Source organism: Diadema setosum, chromosome 7 (genome assembly GCF_964275005.1).
Source record: "Diadema setosum chromosome 7, eeDiaSeto1, whole genome shotgun sequence".
Classification (NCBI taxonomy): Eukaryota; Metazoa; Echinodermata; class Echinoidea; order Diadematoida; family Diadematidae; genus Diadema; species Diadema setosum.
This window is the reverse complement of record NC_092691.1, coordinates 12468083-12484416: the sequence shown is the minus strand read 5'-3', so window position 1 is coordinate 12484416 and position 16334 is coordinate 12468083. Positions and strand designations below refer to the sequence as shown.

At 37.7% G+C, this 16334-nt stretch overlaps 1 protein-coding gene across 1 annotated transcript in view; it reads left to right on the top strand.

Annotated features, from left to right (window-relative positions):
* The window catches only part of LOC140231060 (stAR-related lipid transfer protein 5-like), a 33832-nt gene extending 25480 nt beyond the window's left edge, over positions 1 to 8352 (top strand). Inside the window, exons 4-5 of the mRNA XM_072311213.1 lie at positions 633 to 847; positions 8211 to 8352. Coding sequence (XP_072167314.1) covers positions 633 to 847; positions 8211 to 8352 — 357 coding nt within the window. The remainder of the gene's footprint in view (positions 1 to 632; positions 848 to 8210) is intronic.
* Positions 8353 to 16334: the final 7982 nt, after the last annotated feature.

The window sequence follows — 16334 nt, the reverse complement described above, 5'->3', positions numbered from 1 at the left end:
AAAAAAAGAAGTCTTCACACTTCTGCAAAAAAAAAAAAGTAGTAAGACCCTATGTATTATGCAAAAAAAAAAAAAAATGTGGTTGGGGCCGGAAACCCCTACCTCCCCCATCCCCCCCCCCATCCCCCCCCTCCCCCCGGTCACATCTGCCCTGCAGCTTATTCACAAAATTTAACAAACAGTAATCTTGTTTGACTTGGAAAATTTTCCACAAGTCCATTTAACGTCGCCTGGTTCCGGTTGGTATAGATTGTTTATATACATCCCCCCCCCCCCCCCTCGTCTGCAGATATCGCATTTGGTAAAAAGCATGAAAGGACATCATTTATTTCATGTTTTTTTTTCTTCCTTATCAGCTAAACCTTTCTTTGAGTGATTTGACTTGAATGTACTTTATTTGAGCAGTGGCATAAACATAGATGTTAACGTTTTTATATTGTTGTCTGATTCTTTACAATGTTGTATTCAGTTCAGTTCATTTGAAATTTATTTCGCGTTTTTCACGATGAAATAATATATAAACATAAATCTCACTTTCTTCAGTGACAAAAATGATGCAGTGACAGTGACAAAGATGATCGCATAACACTGGTTCTTAAAATGATGATATTGCGTTCTTTTTTGTGTGACAGGGAACTTTTATGTACAGAGCAATAACCCACAGCCAACTCATGGGGCTGATAGCGGCACGTGAGTTTGTCTACCTCCTCAAGGTCACTCGGCAACTCGAGGACAACTACATTATGACGTCATGTATCAGCATAGACCATCCCAGCTACCCAGCCAAGGATAACCCAGTGCGAGGCAGGAACTACCCGTGTGGAACGTACTTCACGGTATTACCAGAGTAAGTGAAGCTCGCTATGGCGTCTGCAGCTTATAGGCCCACGGCACACTACAAGATCCAACCGGCCGCACGGCTCTGGAGGCAAGCCAGGTCGCACGACCAGTCGCACGACTCGACATCGCAAACTACTGGTATGCGATGACCGCATAGCTACGCTTACGATTGTGCTGTCGTCTGTGTACTGCAGCGTGATTGGTTGAAAATCCATGACCGGTCGTGAAAATTCGATGTCAAATCTTTACGACTGGCATTGCAACACAGTCGAAAACTGGCGAAACTGGTGACGTCACACTTCCGGTTGCTAGGCTGTGTAGTGCGCCGTGCATGGCCTCAAAGTAGGCTAGGCCGATACCATGACGCCATGTTGACGACGTTGCGCCAGAAACCACATTTTCTGTTGCTTCCGCAACTTAACGACAACTCGGGAACTTGTGCACTGCTCTAGAAGGTTCTGGGTTGGATGGGTGCTAAGAAACTTGAGTCATTGTGCAGCATGCTAAGACATCCATAATGTAGTTCCACTCGTCTAAGGCGTATAAATAGATACCCGATAGAAAAAGGACTGAAGTAAGAGTTGACAAGTGTCGACCGTAAAATGACACCGTAGCCCTATAACAGGATCTGGAGTGAATACATGACAAGTGCGAGTTGAACTTCATTGAGAGGGGTGATATTAATTCAGTCGTCCTTGGATTTTAATCTGCCATAGATCCTATGTATTGTCTGGAAATGGTTGACGACAAATCCATAGGTTCCTATTTTTTTCAAATTTTTATTTTTTATTTTTGCATGTATCACACACTCTTCCTACGTGCCCGGTGTTTCCAAGGCTGATCGTATGCATGTGTCACACAGATAAACAGGCTGTCAACATTATAATTTTGTCTGACCATCTGAATGATAACACAATTCTACATAGTGTGGACTAAGGAAGAGAAACACAATCAGTATGTACACCGTATGTTTGCCATTGCTTAGAGTGCACGGGGAAAATTATCTGAAAAGAACTAACATGTAAGCAACAATAATACAAAGAACAACATCGTGTATTACAAATCTAATTCCCGAGATTTACCATGAACATCTTTCTGGCAATTTTGAAATGCAAATGAGGGATGCAGGGCTAAGGAAACAGATGTACTCGTGCTTCAGCATTTCTGCTTGAGAAAACTCGTACAATATGCTTCAGTGTCATTCATGCATTCTCACTGCTTAAAACGAAAGTAGTGCTGCTTCCGGAGCTCACGTTATTTCTAATCTCAAGTTTCAAATTTTCACTCTGTTTGACATTTGACGTAACCGTTCGCCCGAGGCATAATTTTGTGAATCCTCGAAATGAGTACATAAGCCATATTAGCTTACTACATGTAGAAGAAGGGGGGGGGGGAGCGAAAGAGGGAATGAGTGCAGCGAGCGACAGACGGAGGGAGGGGGGGGGGTTGAAAGGGAGGTAGGGGAGAGAAAAGAGAAAGAGAATGCAATGGTATCAATGACATTTCTAAAAGCGTATTTTGTTCTGAATTGTATTTGAAAAGTGAAAAGTTTTTATGATAAGTTTTTCCTATATAGGCATAATCACAATTCCAAGCGTATATCAGGCATTTTCCTGATATAGATAAACGCAAAAGTGTTTTCATATCTGGTTTGAAACACTATTAAAATGACAATTTTAAGCCTCTCTTCAATCCCAAAGCCGTTTTGAAGAGTGTGTACATCGTGTTAAACTCTTCGAACGCTGCAAAGGAGCTACGCAGTCTCAACTTCCTAATCGGTGTTATATGATCTTTAAATTAACGTAGTATCCACATAAAGTATAGGCCTTTTGAAAAGCGTTTCTAGTTAGATAAACACAGACTAAGATCCCTAAATGCCATTAAAACTTAAAAAAGTAACCACAATCCGTTTGTTTTTCATCCGCGCGCCTCCGTGTGGTTGAATGAAAAAAAAAAAATAAAAAAAAACTTTCTCTGGGGTGTGGGTGAACATTCATAATTAAACTGCTCTCAAAAACGTGCCATGCAGTCGAACAACAAAAAATATCAGACAGTTCGCTCTCGGCCCCGGTCCATAATTCCGCACTACCTGATATCATTCCGCGCTCAGATATCCATCAATTTTTCAGCGAGGGAAAATCATATTGCGATAGCGATAGCCAGAACTTGATTGTGGCGGAGTGGCTGAAAGCGATCTAGCGGGATGATCACACACCACATCGCCGGGCACCTTCTGTTTGACGGCCTAGCAGAAGGTCATTGGCTTTTGTGGTGGGATTCGCAAAATAGCGATGGACTGTATCAGATGGCCTTATGAATAATCCTCTTGTTACACCTCGGGTTCCACCACTCTCCCCATGAGACAAGGCGCCGGAGCGAACCTATTCGCGTCATTAGGGACCGATTATGTGATTTTCGGGAACCCGAGAATGAAAGCCTTGTCCCGTGATAAGAGGGGGAATCCAACTGGTTAAATCAACGAAACCAAGACGCCTACACATTTAAAAAGAAAAGTTCACACGGACATCCAATAAAGTAAATAGCGTATGAAAACGAAAAGGCTGTTATATTTTGGGGGAGTCATTCAGTGCGCTCTGTGAATATAACAGAAAAAAGAAAACTACAAGGTTAACGCGAGACAGTAGGGACAAAACAATGTTAGGGATTATGAAATAATTCAGGAGCACATCGTGTGTGCTCGCAGGGGGTGCCTGCTGCATCTTAAAGCGCACGACGATTTCTCCCTTCCTGCTTTTTGGCCTTTTAGCGACTTAATGTCTCAATCCACACACTCGGGTGGTTGACAAGACATGCATGCAAACACAGGATCGTGATTTGAGCAAATCCTCCTTGAAATCCCATTGTCAACTCCTTTACAAGATTCGTTGAGCACAACTCGGAAGTACAGCATTTCTGGCTCCGAATCCTCCCATCTTTCTTTCTCCTCCTCCTTTTTTCCTCTTTTTTTTTCGTGCTAACATATTTACTCACCTGCTTTTCCCGCGTTGCGCTTAAACTGAATTAAAGAGGATGAGGCGTGGAGTTCACGAATTGCAGGTCCACAGTGATGCACGCTAGGATTACACGGATTAAGTAGGAAGAAACTCTACTCTATAAAGCAATCGTCACAATGAATGACAGTGTCTCGAGAGAGAACAGACGTGGTGTAAGGTTTTCCGAAGCTCGAGATTCACCTGTCCTGCCACCGGCTGTATTTATGTGTGTGTGTCTTGTGCATGTTATTGGTTGTGTGTGTGTGTTTGTGTGTGTGTTTGTGCGTGTGCGTGTAAATGCACGTCTTCACGCAAAAAAAAAAAGAAGAGAAAAGGACACTAGAATACAGCGGTCTACTTAATGGTTGTGGTATGCAAGCTTTACATGACGTTTTACTGGCATAATGCATTTTTAGGCAGAGTAGAGAAATGAGAGAGTACAGTTTGTGCCAGGCTGATATCTCATGCCTAGGAAAAAAAACTACGCTCTTTGCTTCACTTTAACTGCTTACTAAGCTATTGACTGCATTTTTGACCAATTCATGGAAACAACAACTAAAACATAACCCAAGTTATACGAAAACATTCCTCTATTTTGGATAACATTGTCTAAAAATCTATAAGTTGTCGTCGGGTATGCCTCTTTTATCGTGAGTTCATGATGAAATAGTCAAATAGAACCACTTTTTTCATTCAGAAAGTAGAGCTCAGCAGTTTAAACCCTATAAAAGAATACTTGTGGACAGGGAGTTTTTAATGACGGGAAGCACAGAGAAGATCCAGGTAAACACATTTTGACTCTTTCGGCTATTCATACATTCTGGTACTCGCAGATAAGGGGTTACATTGACGGTCTGGTTCGGAACAAGGTAGAGCACTGTACCGTCTTTCGTTTTTTTTTGTTTTTTTTGTTTTTACTTCTTTTTCATAATGTTGTAGTTCACTTGCACTGAATGAGTAAATCCGTTATTTGCGCCTGACAACCAGTCAAAGTCGCCTCATCTACGCTGCGCTTCCAACTTGTTTAATTTGATGCTACCCTCTACAGTGCATTCATGGATGAAATGCATCTCCAAAAATAACAACATCTACAACAACAACAGGAGAAACTATCAATGAAGGCGTAATGATCCATTTTTTCCTTTTTTTGTGACTGTACCTCATTTTCCGTTAATGGACAACCATGCATCTTTAGCTCATTTTGCCGTCGGGGTCGGCAGAAAGAAGCTGTATGGAAGGAGCCCTTCAATAATTCTTTGGTTTTAGCCGCGACTGCTCAATTAACTTCTACTTTCGCAGCAATAAGGCAAAATAGACCGCTTTGGCAGTTACATGAATGCATTAACCCTGATGAGATTGCCATACTGGCCTGTGTATTTAATAATGACCTATAACTCTTACGCTTTAACCGTCCAAATTTGTTGTTCATATACTTGATCTTATTCAAAAACAGCTGGGAAGTCCCCCCACATGCTCACATAGGCGGAAGCACAACGTGTACGCAATTAGGTACTATACTCCCAATGCAGGTTCTATACAGATGTGACATTATCTAACTTCTTTCAACTTTCGATTCCTCTAAAAATAACTGTTGCCTTCTATAGGGTGAACTGTTTGAAATGGACTGCGACTTTTTGGGGAAAAAAAGAGGTATCCATACATGTATTAGAACACCACGACTTGACCATAGTTAAAATGGTTCATGGATATTTCCTCCCGTTTCAGGTGATAATAATATCTAATATCTAACGAATGATTAATTGAGTATGGTCATTCACAATCGGTAATCTGTTTATCATAAACGTAATCAATTCCTTAGTCATTTATTGATTTGCTTCTCTAATCTCCCTTTTTTTTTTCTTTTTTTTTTTTTACACGCGCACACCTTTATGTGTTCCATCCCAGGGTGCATCATGGGTGCGCATCGTAAATGGATGCATAGCGCACGTGTATCTTGCACGGACAACCATTAAGCCAGGCATAGCCTTACATCATCTTGTATTACTTTTTAGTTTCTTGTTTAGGGTGATTTGAGATGAAACCCTGTAGGCGGGATTTTCAATCAATCCAACTTGTCATTCCTTTGCGGACGCAACACGCAACGACTATAGATACCTGCAGGGCCGGGCCCGAGCAAATGAACATCAGTTGGGCAACTTTTAATTTGCCTGCAAAATATTGAAGGACATTGGGATTTTCTCTCATGTCTCAAGCAACCGACGCTATAACTCTTCTGTGTCGATACGATACAGCGTGTAGAGTAACTGTGGAAGGTCCTTAATCAATATTTTGTGTATGCGCGTGTGCATGTGTGTGCACGTGCGGGTGTGCAGCAAAGGATGTGTTGGGTGAGATATGTTGTTCGCGAGGTAATTAAGTTTTGTTCAAAGGCTTACAATATAGATGATGGAATGGAAAAGTTCAAATGTAAAGTTAATATGTAAAATGATCAACATGTAAAGATGTAAAATTTCAATGTGAAAAGTTCAACATGGAGATAACGTTCAACACAATTGCCTATTATAGTCCTAGTTATATATGCATACAGTATTTGGGACATGCACTGGATTCATTTTCAGATAAAGATGTATACCCTGCAGACACCATGTAAATCCATTCGAAAAACTCAATAGTCAATTCTCATTCGGACGTAGGACCTGCAGGTGTAGCATATCTTCTGCTTTCAAGAGGACATACGACCTCACAAAAGCAGACTCAGCTTTATTCCCCCACCTCCGACAAACATACATGTTCCATTGACGCACCTGTGTTCACAGTAAACGAATCAGGTTTAGCCCGTTATTGCTTTATGGAGGTAATACAACGCCTCCACCAACATCCGACATGTCATCTGACGAACTGGCCCTGGAAACCTAATTTCAATTTCCTATAGTTTAGGGGGACGGGGTGAAAAGAGGCCCGTAGGTTCCAGGCAGCAAAGATGCCCAAGTCTGCGTTCCTATGGAATATGCATAATTATAAGCCGATATTGGCTACACCTCGAACACTTTTTTCCTTCTTATTTTTCTTTCTCTTTGTATTGCCAGTAGGTCAGACTGAGAATTTCTCTGAAATTGTCCCCAATTTTCAAGGCAGTGTATCCATGCGCTCTCCTCTCCTCGAGCTAGAAATTGTGTAGCCAATCACACGCCGGGCTATTTCGGTGCCGGCAAATTACTCCCCGCACCCATTTATGGTCTACCAAGAATTTTGAACTAAAAAAAAAAGGATAACGATAAACTGCTGTGATAACACAGCTACCGAGACGGATCGTCCGGGACAATATCAAGTGAATGAAGCCTTCCCATTGAGCTAATAATCTTCACTCGACGCTGTCTTAATCGCCACTAAACTACCATAAACATTGATCCACTGAGCGCGGTAAACTAATAAAACTTCAATATGATCTCTTCCGATCCCCGGCTCTCTCCTCTTTCCCACTCTTCCCACGTCCTTTCATTACTGTCGTCATTACAACCATTCACTTTTTTTTTTTAAAGTGGTCGAATTCTTTTCATGACATATAGGTTGGCACCAGTAGAGACGTAAAAACGTGTTTAAGCAATGTAACCACGATTGATGAACGACTGAAAACGATCGCTGACAGGAACCATGTGTGCCGTGGATCAGTTATTATCGTCACGTGAAGGCAACAGGTCAAAATGATACCTACCGACCAACCAACCCTTTCACTCCTTTATTTTAATCTAAGAATTTGGTGCAAATTGACATTCGGAATACCACAGTTTCACAGAACAATCGTATCCACTGACATTAGTAGTTACATTGATACTCTTATTTGTCGTAGGGTCCAGAGGTACTATTGTTTCTTTGTCTTCCATTACAAGTGGATTTAAGGGATGGCATAGTATTGGTTGAGGTAAGGATTCAGCTTTTACCTTTTGCAATTTACATGATATAGGCCTACTTTAATAGAAAAAAACCCAAACTTTGTGAAATGTTAAAGGGCATACAATTCTAAGAGGAATTAAAAGTTTGTGACGAAAATCGGTTCTGAAATGGCCGAGGTATCCAGAAACAAGGTAAAACAAAGTGATCCTTATAAAAGGTGATTTCTACCTTTTATTAGCATCGCTTTGTTTTGGATATCTCAGGCATTTTATAATCGATTTTCATCAAATAAACTTTGAATTCCTCTTAAAATTATGTGTTCTTCACATTTTATAAGATGTTTCTCATTATCTCAAAAAAATATAATCATCAACAAAACACGTTAAAAACCTGAAGCCCCATCTCAACTGATCACTAACAGTGAAAAACAAAACAATACATGACAGATAATGCGTGTTATCATTCAAGACGCCCTAGCCGTAACAACTACTTAATTTTTCATTGTTTCTTTTTGTTTTCCCCCAGAAATCAGGTGAAGATAACGAACTACTACCACGTGGATCTGGGAGGGCGTCTGCCACAGTCCGTTATTGACAGTTCTATACCTCAAATCATGGCTTCCACCATGGAGCTGTACTACAAGGCGGTGCAAGGCGGCAAGAAGTGACGACATTTTTGTAAAGCGTATAAAATCAGAGAGGATATCGAGTACTTGCAATATTTATAACGCAATGCATTTTGCTCACTAAAACCAAAGCAGAACAACATGCAAACATGCAGAGGGAGATGACATTTGTAACATGTAGTTTAACACTTTGCTATTTCAAAGCGTTTAAATATTTTATGCTCTTCAAGGTCCCGTGCATCAAGTGCGAACACCGGAACATGAGTAGATATACACAAAAGCATACATTTTAACATACATAACAAACAACGTGTTAACCATTTTTCAAAATGCAGATTTCAGCAATGTTCAAGGTCAGTACGAAGAGTTCACCATAAGCTACTATCAGATAAATCTATTTGGAATTCGAATGAAGTAATGAAACGAACAGGGAATCCTTACTCCTCCTTGACCAGTACTCCAAATCCTCCTTATTCTTTGCACAAGTACTTGATGGCCATTATACATTCCAACTACTTTCCTACTCTGAGCATGCCTCAGGATAGTGCAAACACTCTTGCAGGTCATTCATAATTTGCAGCCGTCGGTATTTGGACATCCTGCCAATTTTGCAGATATTTATCGTTGTTAATTCATCCAAAGCTGGCAGTGGCCATCACGTATCGCCATGTTGTTGTTGTTATTTTTTCCGGCTGCCGCTCCATTTCGATCCCTAGTGGCTGGAAATTTGGTATACGCATAACGAAACAAAGTGAATAAAGAATTAGAAAAGGCCGAAAAAAACTACAACATAAAGATCTTCGAAACTGGTTTCATTTTAACGAGGTCCGGCCTGCATTCTGTCTCGCAGAAAAGGACAGATATGGTTTGAGAAACATTCCACGAAATAGGATCCTACTGTTGAGTGTAACAACGACTTCAGGAGGAAAATTGTGCACAGGCAATAACTGGTGTAGGATGTGTAATAACAGAATCTTCAAAGTTAGTCACCTTGTAAATATTGTTGCCTTAGAAATACACTCACATACAAGACAATAGAAACAACAAGAACATGAGACGAACGCGATTACTAATGACTTTTTTTTTGTCATTCTGAATGCACATTGAGATGCTTTGAGATCTTTCTTTTTTTTAGATGAATTTGGACCCGTAGAAAGTGCAATTATATATTCAATCAAACTTTTCTTTGAATTTCTAAGATATCATGTTGACGTTTTATTTCTTTCACTGTGCAATGGTACAGGTTCAAATTTCATCGTAACAACTCATGTGTCAGGGACATCCTTAGGATTTCACAGCTCCAAAGGGAGAGCGTTTCACTATCTGACATGAACAAGTATGAATTATTTGGGACTAAATCTTATATCGAAAAAGAAATAATAGAAATACCTTGTGGTATTTGGAGAGTTGGATATGAAAACGGCGGTGGTTAGAAAAGGAAATATAATGATGTTACCTCAGATGATGCTAACATATACTATGAAATATTTCCCGTAGTCAAGGTGGTTTTTAAAGTGAACATCAAACAGACATGTTTCCCGTTTTGTTATAGATTAAGTATTACTTTAATTCAGACTTTACATCAGTCATTTCAAACATCTCACAACATTTCCAGAAGAAAATACAAAAAAGAAAAAAAATAATTAAAAGAAGAAGAAAAAGAAGCCAAAGAAAACAAGAAGACGTCATGAGATCAGACAATGACTTGATGCAGACGCCTTCGTTTAAAGAACGTTTCGCAGCAACACTTAAACATTTGGTTATTATAGTGGCGACAACCTACACGTCGGATTGTGATAGACACGTCCCATACAAGTCTATCCATTATTGCAGCAGAACGCATTTTCCTCCAAAACGATCTATTTACGATATCTAAGAATGCAGCATAGAGTATATTGTGTCTTGTCAGACAAAAATAATTGCAGGTGCATACAATTTCTATTTGTATTAATTTTCCGGTTTACCAGGCAGAGTTTAATGCTCCTGAGCTGTTAAAACATCATGTGTGTAGTTGCTTTTTCCCTGCTGCACGGAACACAGTGTCAAACAGTGCGAAACAGAATGTGAAAAACAGTGTGAACACGTTGTGAACACAGTGTAAAATCTCGTCATAATGTTAAATTCAAGCGTTTTGACATTGTGAACACATTGTGAATACTCAATTCACAGAGTGAAAGAGAAAATAACTAAAAGTGAACTCTCTGTAAAAAAAAAAAAACACACCACAGTAAAAAATCAACATTGTCACAAAATTCGAGCGTTTTTACCAAGTGGATTATGTAAACACATTGTGAACACACTGTGGGACAGTGTGTTCTTTCCAGCAGGATAATTCTTATTGCACCAATTGACATTTTGCAAAAATTCCACACTACATCTAGAATAAACGCACTTCGTAACAATTAATGTTCACTTTCAACAATAGCTGTACTTTTTCAATGAAATCATGTACGAGGAATCTTTGAAATTTGTCTTAAAATTGTAGAGATGATTCACATCATTTCATGTATATTATGTTTAATATTTATTCTAACCACTTAGAGCTAGAGCATCCTTTAAGCATGTAATGAAAAGTTGTGGGCATTAATACATTTGTGAATGATAGTGCATTGCCATTCGTAGTAGTATTCGTAGTATTTATGTTAATTTTCACAGGAATAATGCCCTCAGTTAAATCTGTAAAGCAATGCTTGCTTTGCGATAAAAATTAAGTAGAACAACACGCTATCATGATTGCCCTTAACAAACAAATTAATAACACAAGAAAAATAATGGTGATCTTTATTATTGGATATGAAGACGTTTTGTTCTTGACTATTTGAGACGACTGTTTTCCCCCAATAACTTCTACTGTCGGCATTTTTGATACATGTATCAAAATGTATACATATATGTGATTTTAAATTTCATGTGTTACCATCGCACTTTTATTGATGTAAAATAAACGATTGATGATTTGAGTGTACTGGCATTTTTGTAATAAATCTTATTCTTGTCTTGATCAGTCTGTTGATGCCAAAAATTGCTAACCCCTGTATTCCCTCCACCTTACGATTCAAGGTACATTATTTTGTAACTTTGCTTTGGCAAAGTAAAACAAAGAAAAAGTGGACGGACGCATAAAGAGAAAAAGAAGGAGCAACAACGGTGTATATAGCTGATAGTAAACGATGCTTACATATTTTGAATTCAAGGCAACAGGAGCGTCAGCAAATCCCTTTTTTATTAATCTCTTGAAAATAGTACAATAGGGTATTGACATAATGGGACCTTGACGATCGTTTCATTCAACATGACTATTCATATCATTTTTCACCTAACAGAATGTCTGGCCTTAAAGTTTACCGTGTCGATTTCACACTTCTTTTCTTACGTCAGAAATAAAAAGTAACAAAAACCTTAAAGACTGAAACAGAAATGTAATTCAGTCGTTTGAGCAAAGAGTCATGGTACCTTTACTTGATCATTTGATGTGTTTGTGTTTGTATGTGCATGTCTTTCTGCGACCAATTGGCAGAAAAAGGAAAGTAGGGGACAAAATAGAAAAAAAAGCAATGTTGAACTATGTTTCATGTGATAAATGCAGTGCCAAGTACCAAATGCCATTTACATTACATACAAAAACCCAACACTTTTTTTTTTTGCTAATCGCTGTAAGAGTATTAATGTGATAAAGTATTTCCTAATCACTAAGCTGCGAAAATGTCACACCGACCCTCTTAACATCTTAACTCTGAGATCTTAGGACGTCTTCGACTACTCGAAATTTTTCTGAGCGCTCAGGTCTATCGGAAATTCCCAATTCAGGTCGACCAGGTCTTTTGTTTTCCAACCTCTCTCTTCCTCATCATCCTTGCCATCGATTATTTCCATGGCAACATGCCATTTTTTCAATTGTTATCTTTCAATAATTCCTCTTTTCGAACCGGGTCAAGCGACATTCGAGCTTGTGAAACAGACTGTACACACTGTCAATTTAGCAAGAAGTTTTTGATGAGACTCAATTGCCAAATCGAGAATCGATTTTGCTTCACAGTGGTAGGACAATTTTCTTCCTGTCGATAGGCAGTCGCCGTAGTCTTTGCTCTTTGTTGCCTAGGAATTATGGCGATAGTGATTGTTGCAATTAAGTTTTATGACATCATCAAATATGTATCTACATTTAAGGTTTGTGATACCAGGAAGTGGCAATTACATGTACTAAGAAAGAACGCATATCAAAATCAATGTGACATGCTGTTTTGGAAATCTTACAGTGGGTACCGTTACAATTACAGTTTTTGAAGATCTGCCCTAAGGATCGTAGCGACACTAGATCACAGCTAACATGTTCAAAACCCATGTTCATTTCGTGTTTTGATAGCAAGATGACTTTTGAATAGGTGGTCATGCAAATTTTGCCTACAGTCTACCTCAAAGCTCCTGTTTGGAACAGCTGCGGCTTGACTATAGGGGACAGAACAGGGTGTATGTATCTGATTCATCTAGTCTATTACCCCTTTTCTGTCCTTTTTTCTCTAAAGAGGATGGCATGCATTCAAGGTCAAGTGTAAGGCAGTCTCACGACCTATGCCTATTGCCTGGCGCCACCGAGAAGCCGTCTGAACGATGGATGCAAGGCAAACTTGTCAAAGCTGACAGTGTGAAAGACGGAAGCTTCTCTCCTACCTTCTATTTTAATCGGCCTGAGTTGAATTATCATTTGGTGGCGCTGTTTCATTGAGGCTGTAGATTGTCTTATGAATTTCAATTCAATACAATGCAATTCAATTCAATTTCTTTTCTAAGCATAAAAGTTATATGAAATATGTATGAAACACAATGCAACGCACCATACTGACAAGATATGAATACTAAGTTAAATATTGTGAACATAGATGTGCACAAAGACATTGGTAAAATACCGAAGGGGAGCAGCCAAAAGGAATGGTAATCAACAATTGCACAGAACAGAATAAAAAAAAAATCACAATACGATATGTAACAATGCACTTAAAGGAAAGAAAAACACACAAAATGAACATAAGACAATACATTTCAACATAACACTTTCGATTATACAGTACTTGAATTATTTGAATATTGATTTATATATATATATATATATATATATATATATATATATATATACATAGTTTTTTTTTTCAAAATAAATGCTTCTTAAATTTTGTTTCAAATAATGATAAAGTTTAAGAGGAGAGAATTACTTCCGGCATCGAATTCCATACCAACCGACCATGAACTATAATGGAATTATTTCATGTTCTACCTTTGGGGATATGAAAGCATTTCTAGTTTTTAAAGAATGAATATTGCAGTTTAGATTAAAATTTTATACAACGAGAAGAAGGAAGTATTCATTTTTTTTTTACATAAAAGCATAAAAGGTAATTTCAACTCATAGAAGTCATAAATATTTAGTCATCTTAAAATGCACATTATTGGAGTAGTCCCGCAAGAGCTACAAAAAAGTTAAATGGCTAATGATACGTATTAAAAGTTTTAAAGTTTAAAAAGTTTGCCCAAGTAGGTGCTGGCTCCACTAACCCAAACAGATATACCATAAGTTAGAAAAAGAGATAAAATAGCGTTGTAAATAATATTTGAAAACAATACACTGTCGGTAAAAAAAAGTACACGTTCATTAGGAACACCATTTTGGGGGCAATTTTATTGCAAATGACCTATTCTTGATTCTTCCATGTTAATTCACTGTCAATTGTTTTACCTAAAAACTTTAAAGACAAAGTGAGTTCATTTACACACTCAGCGAATGTTATTGTCATGTCATATATATCAATATTTTTATTTGTAAACATCGTAAATTTCGTTAATTGGTATTAACGGATGATCTTTTTTTCACACTCGACCACCTTGGTATTTTAACCAATTCATCATTAAGATTTGTTTGCAATATATACAGATCTTTATGAGACGTGAAAATGCTGATATCACCTGCTTGTCGTACAATATGCAAAAGTTCAGAAATATGGTACAAATCGTTAATCTATAAAATGAATAAAAGAGGTCATAAAATGGATCCTTGGGGCACTCCACACTTCAAAGTTTGTGCCTGTAGTTGATTAGTATAAATGACGTGAAATTAGTTTCTATTGCACAAATAGCTTTTGAGTAAATCGGAAACAATACCTCTTATACCATACGATTGTAATTCAAAAAGCAAGATATGATAGTCGAACGTTTCGAACGTTCTGGTCAAATCTAAAAATAAGTCGAATAATATTTCCAGTTCCAGTAATATTACCAGTTGCATATGCAACTTTATGAATAAGATCTATTAAAGCGTAAGATATGAAATGTCCTTTCCTTAAATCATATCTATTTCAATATGAAAAAGTGGACATATTAACAAAGGTATAAAACGATTATGTATATACATATATATATATATATATATATATATATATATATATATATAGATATATATGTATGTGTGTGTATATATATAAATATATATCGTTTTAAAAATGTATATGCATATATATATATATATATATATACATACATATACATTTTTCAAAAATCTTAGAACAAAAATGGAATAACTTCAAATAGTTTGTAGTTAGATAGAATTTTGGGAGAATCATTTTCGAAAAAATAGGAGCAGCACGAATTGTTTTTTATTCATAAGGGAAAATACCGACGTGAAAACACTTATTAGATATTACAGTTACAGATCGACATTTAAAATTAATGATTTTCTTGATAACTCCACACATCAATACCATCACAACCAGCACTAAAATCAGGTTTAGAAATTTTCACAATTTCAACAGAAGAAATAGGTTTAGAAAAGACAGATTTCCTATCATCATCTATACATTAGTTCTAATACATTCATCATGTTCCAAATTTACTATATCCTATATCAACAAAATAATCCTTAAAAAGTACGTTACATATGACATAGAAACGTTCTCCTTCTCTTTGTTATTGTATATGTATATATGTATATATATATATATATATATATATATATATATATATATGAGATTATTTACGATGTATCAAAGGGAGAGGGAGAGATACTTTGAAAAGAAGGGTCAAAACAACACCTCCTTGATTCTCCTTCTTTCCTTCCACGGTGGCGCCGCCCAGAGGCCATGAGAGCGTGACGCCTTTTCGAGACGCATCTATATATCCCCTTGCCTTCGGGGGAGAGTGTGACGAAATCATATTGTATCATGTTCGACACCACAGAGAATATATCTCTCATTCTCTCTTCGACGACAGTCCGACAAATCATAGTATAAGAAATCTCTACTGTGTATATTGTAAGTAAAAGTTATATGTCAGTGGATGTAGGCCGAGTACAGACAGACACAGACACAGATACACGTACACACAGACTGACTTACAGATTGACAGACAGACAGAGAGACACATACACACATACACACATACACACACAGAGGAATACACAAAGTAAGATTTCAAATTAAAAAAAAAATCACTTTTATTTCATTTCTGGCAAACGGAGTAATAGCAGTTTACGGGATCCAAAGGGAGTAAATTCAGGCCGTGCCATTCTGGGTATTAAATCTAGCAACATTACTATGTTAGGTAAAGAAAAGAGTCGCTGAAAGCGCACATACACACACGCACACACACGCTATTCAATACACGTACTCACATAGGTGGACACAGCAACTATACAAAGCAAACATGCATATAATGGGTTTCACTTTCATTTCAAACTATTGCCATTCCATCATCTGTTAGGTACAATGAATCAGCGCACAGTGATACTTTCTGAGGTATTTATTTGTTTTTCATTCAGATACCAAATTTAAATTAGGGTCATATACAAACGAAACCATGGGATCTATTGCATCGTATGCAATAAGAAATCATGTTTTCTTTAATATCTGAAGTATTTATGAGCTGTGTTTGTATTGAGGGAACAAAAGGGAAAAGAGAACAATTAGAGTTCCTCTATACAAACCGTCCAAGGTGAGGAGGTGACCAATCTCTTTCTATGCAAACCAATTTGTTCGTGAACA